At 48.2% G+C, this 19,914-nt stretch overlaps 1 protein-coding gene across 6 annotated transcripts in view; it reads right to left on the reverse strand.

The window, feature by feature from the left end:
- RREB1 (ras responsive element binding protein 1) overlaps positions 1–19,914 on the reverse strand; it is a 164,380-nt gene that overhangs the window by 33,726 nt on the left and 110,740 nt on the right. For all 6 annotated transcript variants that reach the window (XM_061147680.1, XM_061147679.1, XM_061147682.1 and 3 more), the window contains 3 exons: positions 18,656–18,745; positions 17,474–17,637; positions 519–663 (listed from right to left, as the gene is read on the reverse strand). In XM_061147680.1, the coding sequence (XP_061003663.1) occupies positions 519–663; positions 17,474–17,637; positions 18,656–18,745 (399 nt within the window). The remainder of the gene's footprint in view (positions 1–518; positions 664–17,473; positions 17,638–18,655; positions 18,746–19,914) is intronic.

A 19,914-nucleotide genomic window follows, 5' to 3' on the forward strand; every position in this document is an offset into this window, starting at 1 on the left:
AAAGGAGAAACACGGAGTCACGAGGGGGCCTCCTGCGTGCTCTGTTTCAGAGAGGCGGACGGTAAACCCAGAGCCTGAGAGGAGGACGACGTCTCCCTCGCAGGCCTCAGGGATGCAGTCGCCCCCCACCCGCCCCTTCCTGCTCAGCCCCCTCATTTGGCTGATGCCCACAGAGTGCCTAGTATCTGCCAGGCACTGGGAATAAAGCAGAGACGACAGGAGACGCCCCAGTGCTGGGGAAGCCCCCGTTCTAGCTGGAGAGATGAAAACAGCCCAGAACAACAGAACAAGCTCTCCACATCATCAGTGGGCTCGGCCGGGGGCTCCACAAAGCCAGGACGGATGGGCGCACTTTCTCCAGGTACCTTATGGAACAACGGGGGGAAACACAGCTTAACAGCCTGGGAGTCGGGGTCTGCCAAGTCCCCAGACTGAGGAACTGAAGGCTGGGGTGATTTCGGCCCGGAGTCCCGGGGCTGCACACACATTTGTGTGGGGCGGGGTGGGGCGGGGAGGACCTTTTTGGCAGGCGCTGGGTCTTCCTTCTCTGACTCTGCATCGTGACTCAGTTTCCTCTTGGAGGACAGCCGCCTGCGCTTCAGTGGGGACGGGGGCGCTGCGGCTGGAGAGCTGTTGGGGTCCTTCTCGTGGATCTTCATGTGTCTGCAAGGAACATACACATACACACAGACAATGTGATCTAGGAAAGAAAACTGGGTTGGTTTATTTAAAACATCTTCTATTTGGGCACTGGTACTTAAAAGTTTCCCTTAGTTAAGAGATACGGGGGTGTAATTTATATAGTGACTTGGTTTTAAAAACCTTATAATCTCCTTGAACCCCTCTTAAAGCTCTCACAATGAAGTGCTGGCCAAAAAAGTGGCTCAGCGCCTTGCTCTCTGTTGGAAGATGTTCATGAACTTCTCTGGCACCAAAGAGAGGAAAACAAACCATCTGATGATCTGCTCCACTTATCCAGACAAGCTGTACTATTTTGGGACACATAATTCTATAGGCAAAAGGAGTCCCAGGTACTACCACCAGTTCCCTCGGTGGCCCCGGAGCACACCCACTGTCTATCAGGAGACTGCGCCCTCTCTCTTCTGCCTTTGGAAGCATGCTGGGGTCAAATGTGAGAAGTGCTGACCAAGCACGTCTGAAGTGCCTCCGACCTGAAAGTCTGCCCTTGCTCTCCCAGGTCTTACGTGAACTCACAGATCATGAGAGTGGCTGGGACAATGGTTAAGTTACCTGTTCCAACCCTGACATCTACAGGACCAGGAATATACATACAAGGAAGGATTACATTAGTATGCACATGCCTGTTCCAAAGAGAGAGTGTTATGGGTGACCTAAGTGACCTTACGTTATCAAGTTCTAAAACAAACATTCTAGGAACCAGGTCCCAAGAGCTATAGGAAAGAAAGAATGCTGTTACAAAAAGATAGTCAGTCTCAATTTCCTCGATTTGTGACATGAGAGGTTGACTTTTCCTAATGACAGTCGTCATTGGCATCACCATCTCTGAACAGGGTTAAACTATGCCAGATGTGGGAATGTAGCCACGGTGCTTTATAAATAACTCTCTGATGGGATTATCGTACTGGAGACGTTTTCAGAATGGGAAAAAACAGCAAGGTTTTCATAAATTATCCTGTCACACTTCTAAAAAGAAGTTCTGTTCAGCTCATGCTCACTCCCTGCTGCACTTTCTTTACCGGAGACAGGCTTGGGAGGAAAGGGCTGAGAAACTCATGAGCTCATGAACCATGAGGAGCAACAGTTCAGGCTGTCAGGCCAATGATCCAACCGGAAGGCTAGAGTCTTCACCTCTGCCTCCAGGGACGCCCGAGTCCTCCTCCTGTGAGTGTGTGGAGGTGAGAGCTAGGGCTTCCCTGGTTCTGACCCTGCAGACATATTCTTGAGGGTGGACGAGTCCAGGGGCCAGCCCCTGACCACACTAACCCCTGTCCAAAGAGCACCAGCCCCGTCACCCACCAGCAGGTGAGATGTGGCCTCACCTCTGAGGAGTGGGTTCAGGGAAGGCAGCTCAGGCCAACCCTCTGCTTTCTTAGGGGACTCAGTGTGGTGGGTCAGAAAGATCTAGTGGGAGAGAATGGAGAAGGATCACAGACAACCGTCATGCCCACGTCCACACAATTCCTTGCTCAGGTTATCAGGTTACGACGCTTTATTATTCTTCTTGGCCCCTTAAAGCCATCAGAGAGTTAATGGGAGACAAATAGCTTTGTTCTAAGCACCCCCTCTATTTCAAGGTGGCTGAGAGTTACGGAGACCATCACTTAATATCAGTGTTTGGAGGAAAAAAAAATGGCTGGCAAGTTTCTTTCAACATTTATCATATGGCACATTCCAATCTCAGAAGTATAAAAAAAAAAATTTTTTTTTTAAGGCATCTAAGAATTGAGGAAGTGTGATAATACTAAGGGATGTAAATCAGTACCATACCCATCGTTTCAAGAGATCACTCAAAACTTAACTTCAAAAATGAATACCCTTTCTATAGTCGATAGGGTATTTATTCCTGACTGGTGCGATTAACACGAGGCCACGATCACCATGAGAACCCTGGGAATCAGAGCTGACGACTGCAAGCAGTTCACGAGCTCATTTCAAGCTGCACCTTTTCTACCATGTGACACCAACGGTCATGAGATTGATGCTTTATTATCTAGCTCCTGGGATTTAGGACGGAAGTGGTTTTCAGGCAGCAGAGGAAGTGGGGGAGACTGGAACACAGGAGGGTGGGCAAGGAGGAGATGACCCCGTTTCTCTCCTTTAGAAGACCTGGCTCTGTTGTTCCTCCAGGTTTCATTTAAAGGGCTAATTCATCTAATTTCCATGTATCCTGAGAACCAGCAAATCACACAAGCCTCAGGACTGGAAGTGGGGTGAGATGCTGTCCAACCGGCCACCTGGCACAGAACGTCTCTCAGCCCTGCGCCACCACTCAGATCTGACTGAATACTGGCAGCAACAAGGACTCTCCATCTCAACGAGGCCAAGTTTAAAAACCATCGACAGTCTACCTTCTCTGCTACAGGGCAGCCCCTCAGATAGTTCAAGGTGAGGTCTGCGTCTCTCCAGAGTTCCTCTACCTGAAACCGAACAGCTCAGGCTCCTGCAGCCAGCGCCTCCCAGTTCTGCCCTCCAGTCTGCAGGTAGAACCGGTCATGCTCATCTTGGAATCCTCTCCCGTTTGTGAACACCCTTCATGAAGTGACGGATCAGAAGTAAACACGCGTCTGGGTGTGGTCTGAGTGTGGGGCACACAGAGGGCTGGGACGACATGTCCTGAGGTTGTGCAGGCTGAGCTGGGGTTCCAGGCGTGGGTGTAACAGTGACGTGACCCCCTCGGCTCCCACTCAGATCCCCGCGAGTCCTCCCGTCAAACTACCGTCGAGCCCCATGTGCTCCATCCTCTGCCTGGGCAGTGAACAGCTAGCTCTTTGCTCGGCAGAATGAGAGAGGTCGATGGTTTCTGTGGAACAGGAAGCTACAGAGCATGAAGGCTGCTGTGGTGTAGAAAGCTGGCTCTCACGTGCTATGGATGGGGCTGAACACTGGTAGCAAGTTTTCCGCAAAGCAGCTGAGTGACAGGGATCCGAGTTTTAATCCATATGCCCTTTATTCCAATTTAATTCCACTCCTGGAAACTTGTCTTGGAGGCTAATAACTGGAAAAAAGTTCAAAGACCTGTGCGCAAGGACTAACTCAGATGGAAATGCAACAAATGCTACCAGCCACAGGACTCCTGACTGACTGGTCTTGACACTGACCGCCCTGCTGTCCCTCTTGTCCCTCCTCCGCACTGGGCTGGGTGAGCTTCTAAAGCATGGATTCAGGCCCGCGCTCCCCCTCGTCAACGCCTCTGGAGGTCTGCTCTTGGACCTGCCCGCTTCTGGGGCCTCCCCTGCGGGTCCCTGCCCTGGTCCTGGGCACTTTCACCCCAGCACTCCCCACACCTGCTCACGCATGACAGTCACTGGACCCCAGTCACGTTCTTCACCCCTTGGCGTTGCTCTCAGAGTGGGAGGCTGACACTTCTTGGATGTTAAGCGTTAAACCTCTCCCAGGCTCATTCTTCAGTGTACCAGCAACCCTGCACAGGTCCACCCGGGAGACAAACACCCCACAGAACTGGGAAATGAAACCTTCTTATCTCGGGGGTAAGAGTCCTTGAAAAACCTGCAGCAAGTTTAAAGGAGCACCTCGCAGAAGGTGTCCCCACGGCAGGTCTCAAGCCTCCTCCAAGCTTGCCTGCGTCTGGTTTACGAGTGAAGGTCAAAGCTCAGGCAGCATCTAGACACCACCGGGGTTTGCTCGCTTCTCAGCCTGAATTTCTGCACAGGTTTCACTGATCTGGGGGTCTGAAAGACTTGACCCTCTGAGAGAATGGCATCGTGAGGAAGGTCACCCTTTTCAGTCAACAGGACGTGAACCATACACTAAACCAGCACCCAGCACCGCTCGCGGCCCCGCCAGATTGCAGTCAACAGGTTCGCACAGGTTTTTACAGCCTTGTTACAGACGACTCCCCATCCCTACCCCGGGCTGGCTGTGCTTTTACAACAAAGCCTCGTGATAACCAGAGAGGGAACGGGCGAGATTAAGAGGCACTGCAGCCCTACGGCCTACTTTCTGGGCTGAAGAAAAGTTAAATCTCCAGAAGGATTTGTGTGTTTTCCCATCAGAAGTTGGGGGAGGAGTTCCAGGGTTCTGAGCCGAGTGTAAGTCAATCAGGCCCTGGGCAACGCCCGGGCAGGGAGTGAAGACAGGCAGACGCGGGCCCACAGGCACCTTCTGGTGAGCGGGTGTTGCCAGGCTCGGTCACGCTCACCCAGAAGCAGGCCCGCCAGCTGCGGCAGGGTGTGGGGAAGGGAGTGTGGGCCGCCTCGCAGGCTGAAAGGACAGAGTCTTGGGAAGGGTCTAGAAGGCAGCCGAGCATGAGGTGCAGGCCCCAGAGACGTGTCCCCCGCAGTCTGCGGGCCCATGGCGGCATCCTCTGTGGGGAGCTGGCAGCAGGGCGGTTCGGGTGAAATGGTTGGACACTGCATACTCACAGCGGGCCGGGCCTCTGCCATGCGCCATGTGGCCGTGGAGGCTGCGACCACAGGCTTCCTCCTGGTCCCCGACACTCGAGGGAAACACATCCTGACACCAGGGGCCTGCTCGCTCTCCTTGTGCCGACCACAGCCTGGTCCTCTGGCGCTGCTGTGCCAGGACAACTCAGCCATGTGGGAAGTTAGGGGATCTCGGCTCAGGGCAGGCACAGCTGGAGCCCAGGGCCATGGACCTCGTGAACTCGCACCCGCCTCTGCCCTCTCCCCAGCCCCACTTCGTGCGCCACTCCCGTCTCTGGGTTCCTGCTCCGTCTCAGTCTCATGGGAGGCCTCGGGACAGACACTTTTGCACTGATGGGCCGGGGCGGGGTCATGACGCCTGAGGAACATCTCCCCTCCTGCCCCCGTTCCGCAGGCCGTGTTCTTCGCTGACACCGACAGCTGCTGCCTTCAGAACAGGATCTCAGGATAAGCCCCCAGCCGTCTATTCAGACGACAGAGCCCGTACTGCTATTCTCAAGTCTTCCCCTCCTGACTTTCAAATCCAGCGCTGGGAGCTTGGTGGTCGGCCCCGTCAATAAATACCAGCTCGTTAAAACCCCTATTCTAGACCTGCTCCTTACTGCCCTGCCTTTGAATCCGAGTTCCTTGAACCCTCCTGTACGTTCCCCCCGTGCCTGCACTTGTTTTGCTAAAATAATCTTTCACTTACTGTAATACTCTCCGTGGGTTATTTGGCTCCCTTGTTTAGAATACTCATGAAGACACCCGGTACCTATTTCCATGTAAAACTATGGATTCTGAAAAGAACAAAGGGAAGACCCCAGAGGCTTCGAGAGCTGACTGCTCTCCTGGTCCATCCTGTGTTAACACAGAGAATCCGAGTGATCGCCCTCCTCTCCGACAGCCCCTGGCGAGTTCAGGGCAGCCGCCTGGTGCGTGGACTCTTCTCACCCCCAGGCTGAATGCCTTCATGTCTTCAGCCTCCCCGTATGCCCGGGGCCAGCTGTGGCCCAGCAGGGCCTGGATCTGGGGTCTTGGCCGAGAGAGGCCTTCAGCTGGGAGCCATCCCCTCTGAGGGCAGCATCTGCTGCCCGTTCCCCCCAGAGAAGGCCCTTCCGTGGCAAAGAGCTAAGAACCAGCACTTCACGGCGAAATGGAGGCACACGTGGCACCCAGACCTTCCTCACTTCAGCCCCAAGGGGAGCTCGCCCTCCCCTTCTACCTGGATGGCGGAACCCAGCTGTTCACGTCCTTTTTCATCGAGGAGGAGGAAGAGATGCCTCTCTGGGGAGTAAGGGGGTGCCCAGGCGCTCTGGGCTGCTCCGCAGCCCTTTAAAAAGAGGAACAAGAAGTGCCTGGGCTGGGCCACTTGAGATGGCCTGCCGCGCCGCAGGGCGAGGGCTGCCGTGGGTGCGGGTGCAGGGGTCACCACCGCCGGGGGGACACCATTGGGCACAAGCTGGGGGCCGGCGAGAGACAGAGAAAATGACCGGGGTCCGCATATGAGCCTCACCTGGGAACACCAACTAGACCACACAGCCCTGCCTCTAAGTATGGCTTATGGGCCCAAATCTCCGCAGAATGAAGGCTCGCCGGGGGCGACACACAGGACCACGGGATGTGCTGTGGGGAGGAGGGTCCAGGTGTGCCTGTGCCCTTGGCTGAACCCCGAGCCATTGCAGACCTCAGTCTTCCCGCCTGCAAAATGGGCAGGCCTCCCAAGGGCGCTGGGTTATATAAGCCGAGAGTGAGGCTGGAGAGCAGTTGCTGTGTCCCAGTGACCCATTATGCAACCACATGTCTGGTTTAAGGAAACACACTCTCTCCCCGCTGAAGGCCAACTAGCTCACCATCAACCTGGAGCCCTGCAGGAAGCAGGAGAAAGGCCACAGAGGAGGAGGAAGGTACGCATGCACACACACCCCACGAGTGGGATCTTGTGTGGTAAACACATGGGCTAAGATTTTTGTGTTGCTCATTCACTCTTCTTTTTTGGGGGGGGGGGGTGGCAGTGTAAAATTTGCTGCTAATCACCTTCCTTAACAAATCAGAAAAAACGTTGACAGTTTCGATGTTTGCTTGCACCAGCTTGTTCAGCCCAAACAGGTTGGACAAGTTGAATATTTAAACAAAGGTGGAAAAATGCGAGGTATAAAGCAGGACGAGCCGAGTGGCCTATAGCCAGCGCCCTGCAGGTTTAAGTTTGTGATCCAACGCTGGCTCCCTCTCTTCCTCTGTCCTCCTCGCTTTGCTGCTTTCACGTTATCACACTGAACGGGACACAGACTCGGGATCGGCTCAAAGTTCCTGGCAGTCAGGTGAGGGGGGCGTGTGTGAGAGAGGGGAGCAGAGGCCGGCTCCCCACACTGCATTCTGTTCCAGGGCCTGGCCACCCATGACCCGACTTCCACGGGGCACAGCTGCCAGGCCGCTCAAGCGTGGGCAAGCTAGGACGCTCCAGATTTTGGTGCCATTCACCACTTTTACCTGGTGCAACTGAGCTTTCGAAATATTTAGACAATATAGGCCAAAAACACAATACTTCCTGCACCCAACACTTCTTTTGCGTCTGCTTAGTCTCCAACACAAACTAAGAGACAAACACCACCTCTGCCAAAACAGAAGACAAGCTAAGCTGTAAACCTCAGCATCCAGTCGGCCAAATGGTAAGAGACAATTTAATTAGGAAGCAGATCATAAACGTGAGAAACAGTGATGCAAAGGAAAAAACGCCTGGCTGGTGTTTACCATCTGCCCATGCTGGGATGGTCCTATGAACAAACTCTTTCCAGCATTAAGGGGACTTAAACTGGTCCTTCAGAAGAATACGCAGAATCAAACTGAGAGACATTTTTCAAATATCATTTCAAAAAATAAAATAAGCTCTGCTGGAGGGGTTGAAGGGGTAGCTCAGCTATTTCCTTATACTTACTATCTTACATGAGGGATAAAATCCTATGACAACTTCCTGCCACCTGTTCTTTTTCTCAGAGAAGAGTGGCTGCTTTCTACCATGTGCAGACTTCTCAAATGTAAAGTAAGAATTCTGAAAATGACTACAGACTACCATCCAACAACAAGTGCAAATCCACATAAAATGTAAAAACACCACAGAATAAGCAATTCAAAAAAAGAACAACAAACTGAAAGTCTTCAAATAATGATGAGGGTGTGCACAATTCAGAGAAGATAGAGGAACACAAAATCCTGCTCTCACACTGTCACGTTCTTAGGACGCAGCCTGAAATCCTCAAGATCAAAGGGCACAGGGTCTGTTCTCTTGGTTTTGTAAACACTCATGCTCACCGTCACGGAGGAGGGACTCGTGGGTTAAACCTTCCTCAGGGAGAAGAGAAAGAAAGCAAACTACAATCTGTTGAATATTTTATGTGAACCAGAGGCGTGGGTATGTGTTATAGCATTTAATCCTAGAAACAACAACACCTAGCAAAGCTCCACCCGCGTTACAGACGAAGGGATGGAGGCCCTCGGCCCTGTTCTGAGGAGCATCCTCTACCAGCTGCAGCCAGAGAAGAAGGAAGAGCTCTCAGGGGGCCCACAGAGAGGCCGCCTTCATTTCAACAATGACTGAAGTTGAAATAAAAGCGTACAAATTTCAATTCCAGCCAATGAGATGTAAAGAAAGGCTAAAAACGTTTAAATATAATCAAACAATAAACCATTTGGTGAAAGATTTGGTGAAAGCTATTGGGGGAAAGTGGTAACTTAAGACATTCTGCTGTGATAACCGGACTTACAAATGTTCACTCTCAGGGGGAAGTTCTGGGCCTCTTAATAATGCAGACTTCCAAGAGAGGGAAAAGCATATTAAGTGGAATGATCAGGGAATGGGGTATTACACTTCAATGACTTTTTTTTCCTGGTTAAAGAGAAAAAAGTTTCCACCTTCGTAATAGAAAACGCTTCTTAAACTGTTCTCGAAAACAAACAAAAAAATAAACTGTACTCGAAATATGCCTATTCCAGTAGAGAGTACTGAATATACTGAAACCGCCTTGTAACCAAGTACTATCATGAAATGACCAAATATTCACAGTACAGCCGCCAGAGCTGAGGGTCACGCGTCCAACACAGTTCACACAGTTGTGCCGACTATAAACGAGGTTAAAATCTCAATTCACACAAACCCCTCTGTCTGCAGAGGGCTGCCAAGTATATCATCTCCCAAGTGCACCTGAAAGTGGAAAGACCTCTGAGCACCCCCAAAAGGCATTTTCTGCTCATCCGTCTTTCCCTCTAGGGAAGGAGACACTCAATTACAGATAAGAACTGTGTTGGCATTTTCCCCCTGCTTTTTAATAGGAATATCCTCAAGGAAACAAAATGCTCATGTAGTCCTGGGTGGGGTGACCCCCAGACTCTTATCCTAAAGTGATTTCCTCCTGATACCTCCCTCTTCCTCACAGGGACCAGGGAGCAATGCACCTGTGACTAAGACTCGTTTCTCGGTGGGACGGGCCGAGCTCTGCGTGTGCACCTCCACTCCTGAGAAGCGGCAGGGACGAGACCAGTGAGAGGGCACCCGCAGGTACTTGACCATCACTGTGGCTACATTTCACAGGGCACTTCCTCTTGCTGGACCCAGAGGGTACAGAAGCAACCCTCTAGACACGCGGCCCCGTCTCTGCTCCTCCTGCCTTCAGGGCCGGCCACCTGTGCTGACCCCCAGCACAGCGGCAGAGGTCGGGCCTGGCTGCGGCCGAGCGGCTGAGAGTGCCGTGCTAAATTCAGAGCCTCCGCGCTCTCATCTGTCATGGAGCAGGTCACATTTCTGTGCGGCCAATGTTTTCTTCCAGCATAATAGGAACACATAAGCCTCTGTTCCTGAAGACTACCCATGATGTGGGGGCATCCCCGGGGCCCGTCTCCTGTGCTGGGGGATGGATGCAGCTGTGTCCACAGCAGGAGGAGAGCAAGGCAATCAGATGACACTCCAGGGTGTCCCCGCCTCACCTTCACCTTCTGAACACAAGGCTGAGGTGAGGACACACCCCTGCTCTTTCTGTGCCCTCCTCTAAACAAAGGAGAAGTCGGAAAAGCTTGCTCCTGCCAGGGCCTCTCTCCTGTGTGTCCCTAACATGACAAGGACTCCCAGACACTGTTTACAGCTTAAAAGTCTACAGTGTGTAAGGTGAGGCACAAAGGAGAAATTAATTTCCTATATTCCGAGGCCATTATAGTCTGCAAAAAGAAAATCCCCGTTTCAGAGCTCTGATTCTTTCCAGAGGAGATTTGCTGCCATTCTCTCTTTCAAGCATCATCGCTTCTTCATAGCTCTGCCGTCCAGCACTTTCTGGAAAGTTTTTGCAGATTGCAAAGCTCAGTGCCCTTTTTCCTACACTGAGCTCTCCCAGAGGGCATGCTCTGGCTCAGTTTCCCAAGTTTGTTTTGGAAGACAAGCACCGCTCAATCCAAAATTTCAACATGGGAGCAACTGATAAAGAGTTCTGGGAAGTTAAAAGCTGGAGCTGCAGCAATGTTTCCGTGATACCTGTTTTGCATTGCGATGGCAACCTATTAGTCTGCTTAGGAACTAAGCTGTGGTTCGAAAGGTTTGGGATAAAGGATTTTCAAATTCAAACCTCAAAAACATGAGAATCTGCAGACAGGGAAGTGGTAACTTGAAAAACTGTCCCAGATATGGTAATAAATTGAGATGGTCTCCCCCGAAACTTCTTTAAAATAAGCTGGAATCTGTATCACTCCAGTCTCCCTGTTTACCAGATACACAATTACTTTTAAAAATAATTTAAATGTATTTCCTGGAATGAAATGATAGTAAGTTATGGGCTGTACCTGAGCTACAGTGCAACTATCAACACAATGACATACTTTAATCTGCTTTCTGATTCTGCGAAGTTTATTTTTCTTTTTATAAATGTGATAATTCTACTGGGTTGACTACAAGTTGATGGTCCTCTCATAAAACTAAGGTAAAAGAAACTACAGAAAGGTCGATTAACCTAATAAATGAAGATAACAAACACATTCTCATACAATGACTAGTGGCTGAAGGAGACAGAGTGGCTTGCTTTTATACAGAGGGTGGCTGCAAAGGGTACCTCGTTAAAATCAGCTAGAAGTAACCGAACTGAAAAGGACGAAGTTCTGGGGGTCTATGTTGTGAGATGCGTGAGCCCCTCTGGGTGCTGAAGCAGCCAAAGTCAGGGGTGGAGCCCACATCTGCCTCCTACACTGTTGCTCAGCCCTAAATCCGGGGAAGGTGGGTCTTATCCAGGAGAAAGTGCACATGGAGGCTGGTGCAGCACGGGTGTGCGTGTGGACGACCTTAGGAATGGGGTGAGCAGGAGGCTGAGGGAAGGGGCACTAGAGTTCCCAGACTAGCCTTGGGCAGTTGGGTCTTGGCAAACTGGATCTAGAGATCCACACCACAGGTATTCGCGTTCCAGCAGGGTTCTTACTGAACCTGCACCCCCGAGGGGAGGGACTGAAGATCAGAGCACGGAGCTGTGTCACAGGAAACGGCACGGGAAAGGGGGCCCGGGACAGGCTAGAAACAAGGCAGAACAGGGACGGGGGTGGGTGTCCCGGCTGCACAGGCCCGGCCTCTGCCTGGGCTCCGGGGCCCCCGGCTCTCCCGGCCCAGATGCTGCGGCAGACCTTGGGGAGTGGCAGGGCGGCCGTCGAAGGAAAATGAGAAACAAAGCTTTGGTCTTGAGAACCAGACATACAGCCCACTGACTTCCTTCCAGGCTCTGAAAGTCAAGCAAGGATACGGCTCATCAGAACCAGCGTGTGCACTGTCTCTCCAATCCCAGAGCAGCTCTGTCCCCTGACGAATGTAACACAGGTACGTGCCCAGGAGACACCACAGCTCACCATCCGGGTATCAGATCCTGGAACAGATCCACTGGGCAGATGAATCTAACCCTGCTCTCTCTGGCACATTTTTGTAAGTGTTTTCACATTTTTATAATTTTTTCCCCCCAAAAAGTACAGTTTCACTAACAAACGAAGGTGGTGATGATTGTGACTGATTACCAAACACCAAATGTTCTTTTTAACCCATGGTTTGCAATTTTCTGCAGAGAAGACAAAAATAAAAGGAGTGTAATAAGCTCAAATATTCTAAGTAAATTCTTTTAAATTTAAATTATAGGTTTAGGATAGCAAGTCAAAAGAAGAACCTCTTCATTTATTTTCTGGCATTTTACAAATAGTCAGTCAGTCGCTGTGTTTTTCTTCAGTGGCACATACAACATTAGTGAAGTACTAATTAACTAACATTATCCTATGTGCACTGCATGTGTTAATTCCCACATTCAATTCCCACTGAATCCCCACAATGTTCCCATTGGTACAGACATCACTGCCTTCTACAGATGAAGTAAGCAAGACACAGAGAGGTCAATTAACCTGCCAGGGTCACAGAGTGAGGAGTGCAAACCTCTCAGAGATTATCACAGGATGCCGTCAGCTCTGAAAACACAAACTCAGAAACACCCTCCAGCCAGGACATTCCCCAGGTCACTGCAAGCCTTCACAATGCTTTCACAAACACTGCACTTGAGTGCAAGTTCTAAGTGAGGTTTTACCATGCCACTTTGGTGAAGTATAGAAAAATCAAAGAGATTTCTGAAAAGTTCTGCAGAATTAAAACTAGAATTCAGTCCCCAGCAATTAGTCCTCTCCTGTAAATCAAGATGACTCACACTAAAATCAGCACAAAATCAGAAATTAGCACAAACATCCCTAAGGTCTGCTTTAAAAAAAAAAAAAAACTTATATAAACAGTAATTTACATAAATGAGAATCTCAGGGTAATATCAATGATTGGTCTATAAAAAATTTAATATAATTTCTAACAACACATGCATGCTAAGTTGCTTCAGTCATGTCAGACTCTTTGCAACCCCATGGACTGTAGCCTGCCAGGCTCCTGTGTCCATGGGATTCTCCAGGCAAGAATACTGGAGTGGGGTGCCTCGCCCTCCTCCAGGGGATCTTCCTGACCCTGGAATCAAACCCGCGTCTCTTATGTCTCCTGTATTGCCAGATGGGTTCTTTACCACTAGCTCCACCTTATAAAAATCAATAAAAAGTGATTCCAGGCTCACCAAAGAGAGTGGACTATGCTAGCTGGATGGCTCAAATAGTTTAACATTGAAAATAATGTTTTACAACAGGAAATTATTTTGAAAGAGGGTGAAGCTTGAAAGAGTGCTTTTTTCTAATATACAAAGTGACACAAAGCTGTATCCATTCTCTCTCATGGCCTCTAAGCCTGACAAGCCGATGTTCAAACCTTGGCACTGACTCTGATTCTAAGCAAGCTCCCTCATCTGCAAAATGGGACGGTAACTGTGCAAACCCTACAGGTAGAGCAGGTGAAGATAAACAAAGGTCTGTGAGGAGACAGGACAATGCATAAACCAGCTGGGACTGACAGCACCTCTAGAAAACACTCCACCCAACAACAGCAAGAATACACTCTTCTCAACAGCATGAGACGTTCTCCAGGATAGACTATATGCTCGGCCACAAACCCAGCCTCAATAAATTAAAGGAAAAAAAAACCTGAAATCATGGGAAGCTTTCTTCAATTAACAGGCAATGAAATTCAAAATTAGTAACAGACATTTGAGAAGTTGTAAATATGTGAAATCAAACATACTCCTAAATAACCAATGGAAAAATCACAGAAAAATTAGAAAATATTTTGAGATGAATGAAAAGGAAAATACAACATACAAAAATTTATGAAATGTTATGAAAGCTATGTTTAAAGAAATATTTATAGCTGTAAACACCCGTCATAAAAACAGTCTCGAATAAATAGTCTAATCTTCTACCTGAAACACTAGAAAGAAATGAGCAAGCTAAACTTAAAGCAAACAGGAGGGAAACAGTCATGTTTAGAGTGGAAAATTAAAAAAATAGAGAACAGAAAAGCAACAGAGGAGAATAAATCAACAAGCTGAAAAGTTACTTCTTCGAAGGCTAAGCTGCTTCACTAGTGTCCGACTCTTTGCAACCCATGGACTGTAGCCCGCCAGGCTCCTCGGTCCATGGGATTCTCCAGCCAAGAATACTGGACTGGATTGCCATTTCCTTCTCCAGGGGATCTTCCGGACCCAGGGATCGAACTTATGTCTGCTGTGTTGGCAGTTGGGTTCTTTACCACTAGCGCCACCTGGGAAGCCCCTGTTTCTTTGAAGAGACGACCAGTAAAATTGTTAAATGTTCAGCTAGACTGATTAAGGAAAAAAACTGAGAAGACTCAAATTACTAACATCAGGAAGGAAAGAGGCGACATTACTGACCTTACAGAATAAAAAGGATTGCAAGGGGACATTAAGAACAGCTGTATGCCAGCCAATCAGATAACTTCGACGAGATGGCTAAATTCCTACAAAAGACAGAACTACTGAAACTGACTCCAAGAAGAAACAGAAAATGTGAACAGACCTATCACAAGTAAAGAAACTGAGTTAGTCCTTTAAAAACTTCTCAGAAAGAAAAGCCCAGATGGCTTTGCCGATGAGTTCTACCACATATTTAAATGAAAGGAATTAATATCAACTCTTCACGAACTCTGCTAAAACAGAGAGGAGGACGGAATATTTCACAACTCACTCTATGTGGCTTGTAATTACCTCAAAGAAATTCAAGCAACCTGGAATATCCAAAACAATCTAGGGAAAGAACTAAGTTCAAAGATTCACATCTCCCAATTTCAAAACTTACCCAAAGCTACAGTAATCAATACCATGTTAGGCCTTGAGACAGATACACAGATCAGTGGAAGAGAACTGACAGCACAGAGATAAATCCTTACGTTTACGGGTCATTGAATATTGATAAAGGTGCTAAGACAATTCAATGGAGAAAGAAAAGTTTTTAAACAGTACAAAAGACTGAACCTGGATTCCTTCCCTACACTATACACAAATGCCAACTTAAAATGAAGTGTAGACTTAAATGTGACAACATTAAAATTATGGACTCATGGGACTGCACTTCATCCCTGGTGGGGAGGCTGTCATGAAGAAGACTGACAGTAACAAGTGTGGGCAAGGGTGTGTAAGGCTGCAGTCCTCTCACACTGCTGGTGGTAGTGTAAAATGATGCAGCTCCTCTGGGAAACAGCGTGGCTATTTCTCAAAATGTTAAACATGACCCAGCAATTCCCCTCCTCAGCGGCTACCCAGGGGAATGGAAACACACGTTCACATAAAACCTGTACAAGAATGCTCACAGCAGCATTACTTGTAAGGGCCAAAAAGCAAAAGGACTCAAATGTCTGCTGACTGATGGAGAGGTGAATAAAATGTGGTATATCCCTACAATGGACTGTTACATGACAAGAAGAAAGATGCTACAACGTTGATGAATGTTGAAAGCATTAAAGCTAAGTGAAAGAAGTTGGTTAGAAAAGCCCAAAAGCCCGCACATTCCATGAGAAGTCCACAGAAGGCGAATGCACAGGAGAAGAGTAGATGAGAGTCTTCCCAGGGCTCGAGGGTGGGAAGTAAGGAGAAGCAACTGCGAATGGGTGAGGGTTTCCTTCTGGGACAATGAAAATGCCCTAAAATGGGGTAGGAGAAAGTGAGGAAACCACCCAAGAAGGTAATACTTCCAGGATTAGATTTTGAGGGCTCAAATACAGAAGAACAAAGAATTTTTTTTTAAGCAGGAGGAATAAAAGGGAGGAAGCAAAACAACACAAATGGCACACAGAAGGCAAAACGATATTAACAGGCTGATGTGGAAGCAAAAAGCTAAAGCTAAAAATTGTTGTTGTTTAACCTCTAAGTCATGTCTGAGTTCTTTGCGACCCCATGGACTGCAGCCCGCCAGGCTCCTCTGTCCATGGGATTTCCCAGGCAAGAATATTGGAGTGGGTTGCTATTTTCTTCTCTAGGGGATCTTCCTGACCTAGGGATCGACCCTGTGTCTCCTGCCTGGCAGGCAGATTCTTTACCACTGAGCCACTTGGGAAGCCCAGGAGCTAAAAAATTAAAATAAACAAAATGAAATAAAATAAAATAAAATAAACATAACTAGGAGACGAGGAGCAAAAAGAATAGGAAATTATATACATGTGTATGTATAATATATACATATATATAAAGGTAACACCCTTCATCAAAATCCTTTAATATACTGATACATTTCACAGCATCATATTCTACCCTGCTTCGAGGAGTTCAGACTGAGACATCCATAGGATTCAAATTATTGCAGCATTACTCAGAAATGCAAATAACAATAAGTAACACTGGTTGCCTGCCAACCATGTGCTAAACTCATTATCTCCTCATGCCCATCCTAGTCCAGCAAAGTGAATACTATCAAAAATCTCAATTTAAAGAGGAGCAAAGTCAGGTACAAAGGTTATGCAACTTGCTCAAGGATGGAAAACTTCTAAGTAGCAGATGTGAGATTTGAAATCAGGACCTAATTCCAAAAATCCGTAAATTGACCACTATAACAATGAGTCTCAAGTACACCATCAGTGGATCATAATTTTAGGTAGAATAAATGGGACCATCTCATTTGAGTATTTATATATGATAAAATACTAATTTCACAACTACGTAAACTTTTTTTTGAAATAAATATGTAAAAAAAGTTAGTCAACTTTTTAAAAGAAATCAACATAATGCTTAAAATGGAATATGGAAAAATAAAACAGCCTGATTTTTTGAGAAGGTGAAATGTGGGTCCCTTTAAAATGTTTTCCTAGATTTCCAATGTTCCTAAAATATTTGTGTAAAAAAAGAAGACAAGTTTGTTCTAACCCCTAAATTGTAAGTACTCTTTCTATTAAGTATATTTTCCATTGGTTCCTCCCACAACATTTTTAATATGCCCACCACTGAGCTTTCTCCCACTTCTGAGCCAGCCTCCTTCTCCCTCAGGAAGTAAATTCCTGACATTTATCAGATTTTTCCCTTCATTTTATCCTATCTTATCCTGAAGCTCTCCAGCCCACTTAACTATTTATTCGATGCTCCAGAAATGTTTCGCCCTGCAGGAATCTGTAGGCATATGCAAATAGTTTTAAAAAGGCAAGGGTTACTATGCTAATCCTCTAGGGTTTCTCTGCGTCTGATAAGCTGCCCACCTCCGGTATCTCAGCAAAGAAACTCCCAACTGGCCAAGGGTCACCCTGAGGATTCCCCCATCAGCCAAAGACCAAGCCCCAGGTCCTGCTGACTCCCGTGAGCAGACACCTCTGACACACTGGAGACTGCACACGGCTGGCAGACGGAACCAGCTCTGGCTTTTCCAAACAGGAACAGACCTCCTCTAGCCTTTGAGCAAGACAGCTGGGAGGCCACTCTGCTTTCGGTCAACCTCTGGACTCGAGGCAGCAGGTGAAAGCCGCCCGCACCCACCTGTGCATGTTCCCGTTGGTGGTGAAAGACTGCCCGCACACGGTGCACTTGTAGGGCCTCTCCCCGGAGTGTACCAGCATGTGGCGGTCCAGGGAGCTGGCCGAGCTCAGCGACTTCCCGCAGATGCTGCATGAGTGGTCGGCCCCGCCAGTGTCCGTGTTGTGCTGCGGAAAGCAACGATTACAGCATCACTGAGGAGGGCAGGTCAAAACTCCACGACCGGGAGGTGTAAATTCAGGGCTTTATACATACACGCATATATAAACACACATACACATATATATGCATTAAAAAGTCAGCAATGCTTCTCAGCTATTTTTTTTGTTTGTTTCATTTTAAATGTCTTCCTGAATGTCAAAATCTGTCGGGACCACAGACAAATAAATATTTTGTTCGCTCTTCTCTTTCCGTGTCCCAGTATTGATGAGTACTTCTTCCGCAAGGCTCAAAACGAAGGTGGGGTCTCTGCAGGTCTTTCTCAGACACATATAATAGATGAACGGACCACAAAAACTAACATGGGCAGAAAGACTCAACTATGAGGCAAACGTGAAGGACGGACCTCACATGAGTTCTAGTTTGATGACTCAGTCTAGCCATCAGAGAAAGAGAACTGCAACCTGCCTGGTTTAGAGTTCTGGCCTCTGAAATATGTTAAGAAGGAACATTTCTGTCCAAACCCAAGTTACTAAACGATGCTATTATTCAGCAGCATGTTATGATTTGACTATTGTCAGTCCTTCACCGTTCTAGATTCAATACTATCTCATGAACCATCCACAGCAGGCAAGGGAGAAGGATAAATCTCCTAATAAAGAAGAAAAGCCAAAAGAGATCCCAAATCAAGGGAATTCCCTGCTGCATGATGAAAGTTCACAGCAGTGCAAAGAATCGGGGTCTACATCTACAATCTCACCATGCTGTGAGGAGATTTGGTTCATGTATGATGAAAAGTCTATTATTTGTGATTGGTTAACTAGATGTTTGCTAAATTCTGAAAAGGTGTTCTGTGTGACCTGGGACTCTGTGACAGTTAACATGGACACACGAAAACTGTTTCATAACCGCTCCTCAAAATTCTTAGAATATTACATCTAAATTAAACAGCCACAATTCATCTGTTAAGATGAAGTCACCTCCCCTCTTAACGAAGAGCTATTTGAAACAAAAGCAGCGGCAGACCTGGCGAATGTGCATGGTTAACTGGTGCTGGGTAGTGCAGACCTTCTCGCACAGGGGGCAGTTGTAGGAAGACTTCTCCTCTTTTGTCTCCTGAAAAGAGAGGATAAAAGCATCCACTTCAACGCACAGTGAACTGGTGCCTCTCACGTGTAACACACGTGTGTTACACACACCTGTGTCTCACAAGCGGCGGCAACAGAGCGGCTGAGAGCATGGGCCCTGGAGCCTGGCTGGGTGTGAGCCTGTCTGCCTCGGTTTCCTCTTTTATAAAAGGGGAAAGCCACAGCATCACGCTGCGACGGGGAGTACATCAGCACACAGAAGGCGTGAGAACAGTGCTCGGTCCAGGGCTGAGTGCCCGATAAACATCAGTGCTCTCGTTAGGCACCGCTTAGTGAGTCATCGGGGATGGTGAAAAATTAAGCATCAAGTCACAGCCACACCAGAGAAGGGCTGTACTCCTGCCCAGGTCTGACTCAGGCTCCAGCCACTTGTTTCTGCCTGGTCTTGAGCCCCCAAGATACACGAAAGGGGGTAGAGTTCTCACGACAAAAACCCGCCCTCCTGAGGGTGCAAGGCCCCAGTGCCCCCCTGGGCGCCCAGGGGCCATCAGTGGGACCCCTCACTGACTGGAGCACCTGTCCACCACTGCTCATAAACGGTGACTAAGCGTGAGGGAGGGAGGGAGTCAGCTGTGGGGCGGACCCTCAGGCATTTTCAACCACCCTCATTTTAGTTGTACTCATTCAACTGACTCTCTGTTCCCTGTGAATAGTACCAAGTATTAAACAGTTACTATGTGCTAGACTCTGCACACGTGAAATGGTGGTTTTTTTTCACACAACCATTAGAGATGGCCAGTTACAGATCCCATTTTAGGGGTGAGGAAACTGGGGTACAGAGAGGCAAGTAACCCACCCCAAACCAGAGCCAGGATTAACACTCAGGCCAGCTGCTCACAGCCCATGCCCTAACCACTAGGCTACACAAGTCTGACCCAGAAAGGATCGACCCCAAGGCACATAGAGCAAACACCCTTGTGGCTGGCTCATGAGAGACGATGAAAATAAAATAAAAGCCACCCTGAAAACCATAGAGACAAATGGCACTGGGCACCGTGCAGGGTGGAGTGAACGCACAAAGGGATCTAGTCCTTGGCTCCTACGGGAGGCCCCTCTCACTCCTCAGAGGTGAACAAGCCCCACGTTAAGTAACACACACCTTCTCTTCTTGGGTCTGAGGAATAAGTATGCTACACA

Source organism: Dama dama, chromosome 7, assembly GCF_033118175.1.
Source record: "Dama dama isolate Ldn47 chromosome 7, ASM3311817v1, whole genome shotgun sequence".
Lineage (NCBI taxonomy): Eukaryota > Metazoa > Chordata > Mammalia > Artiodactyla > Cervidae > Dama > Dama dama.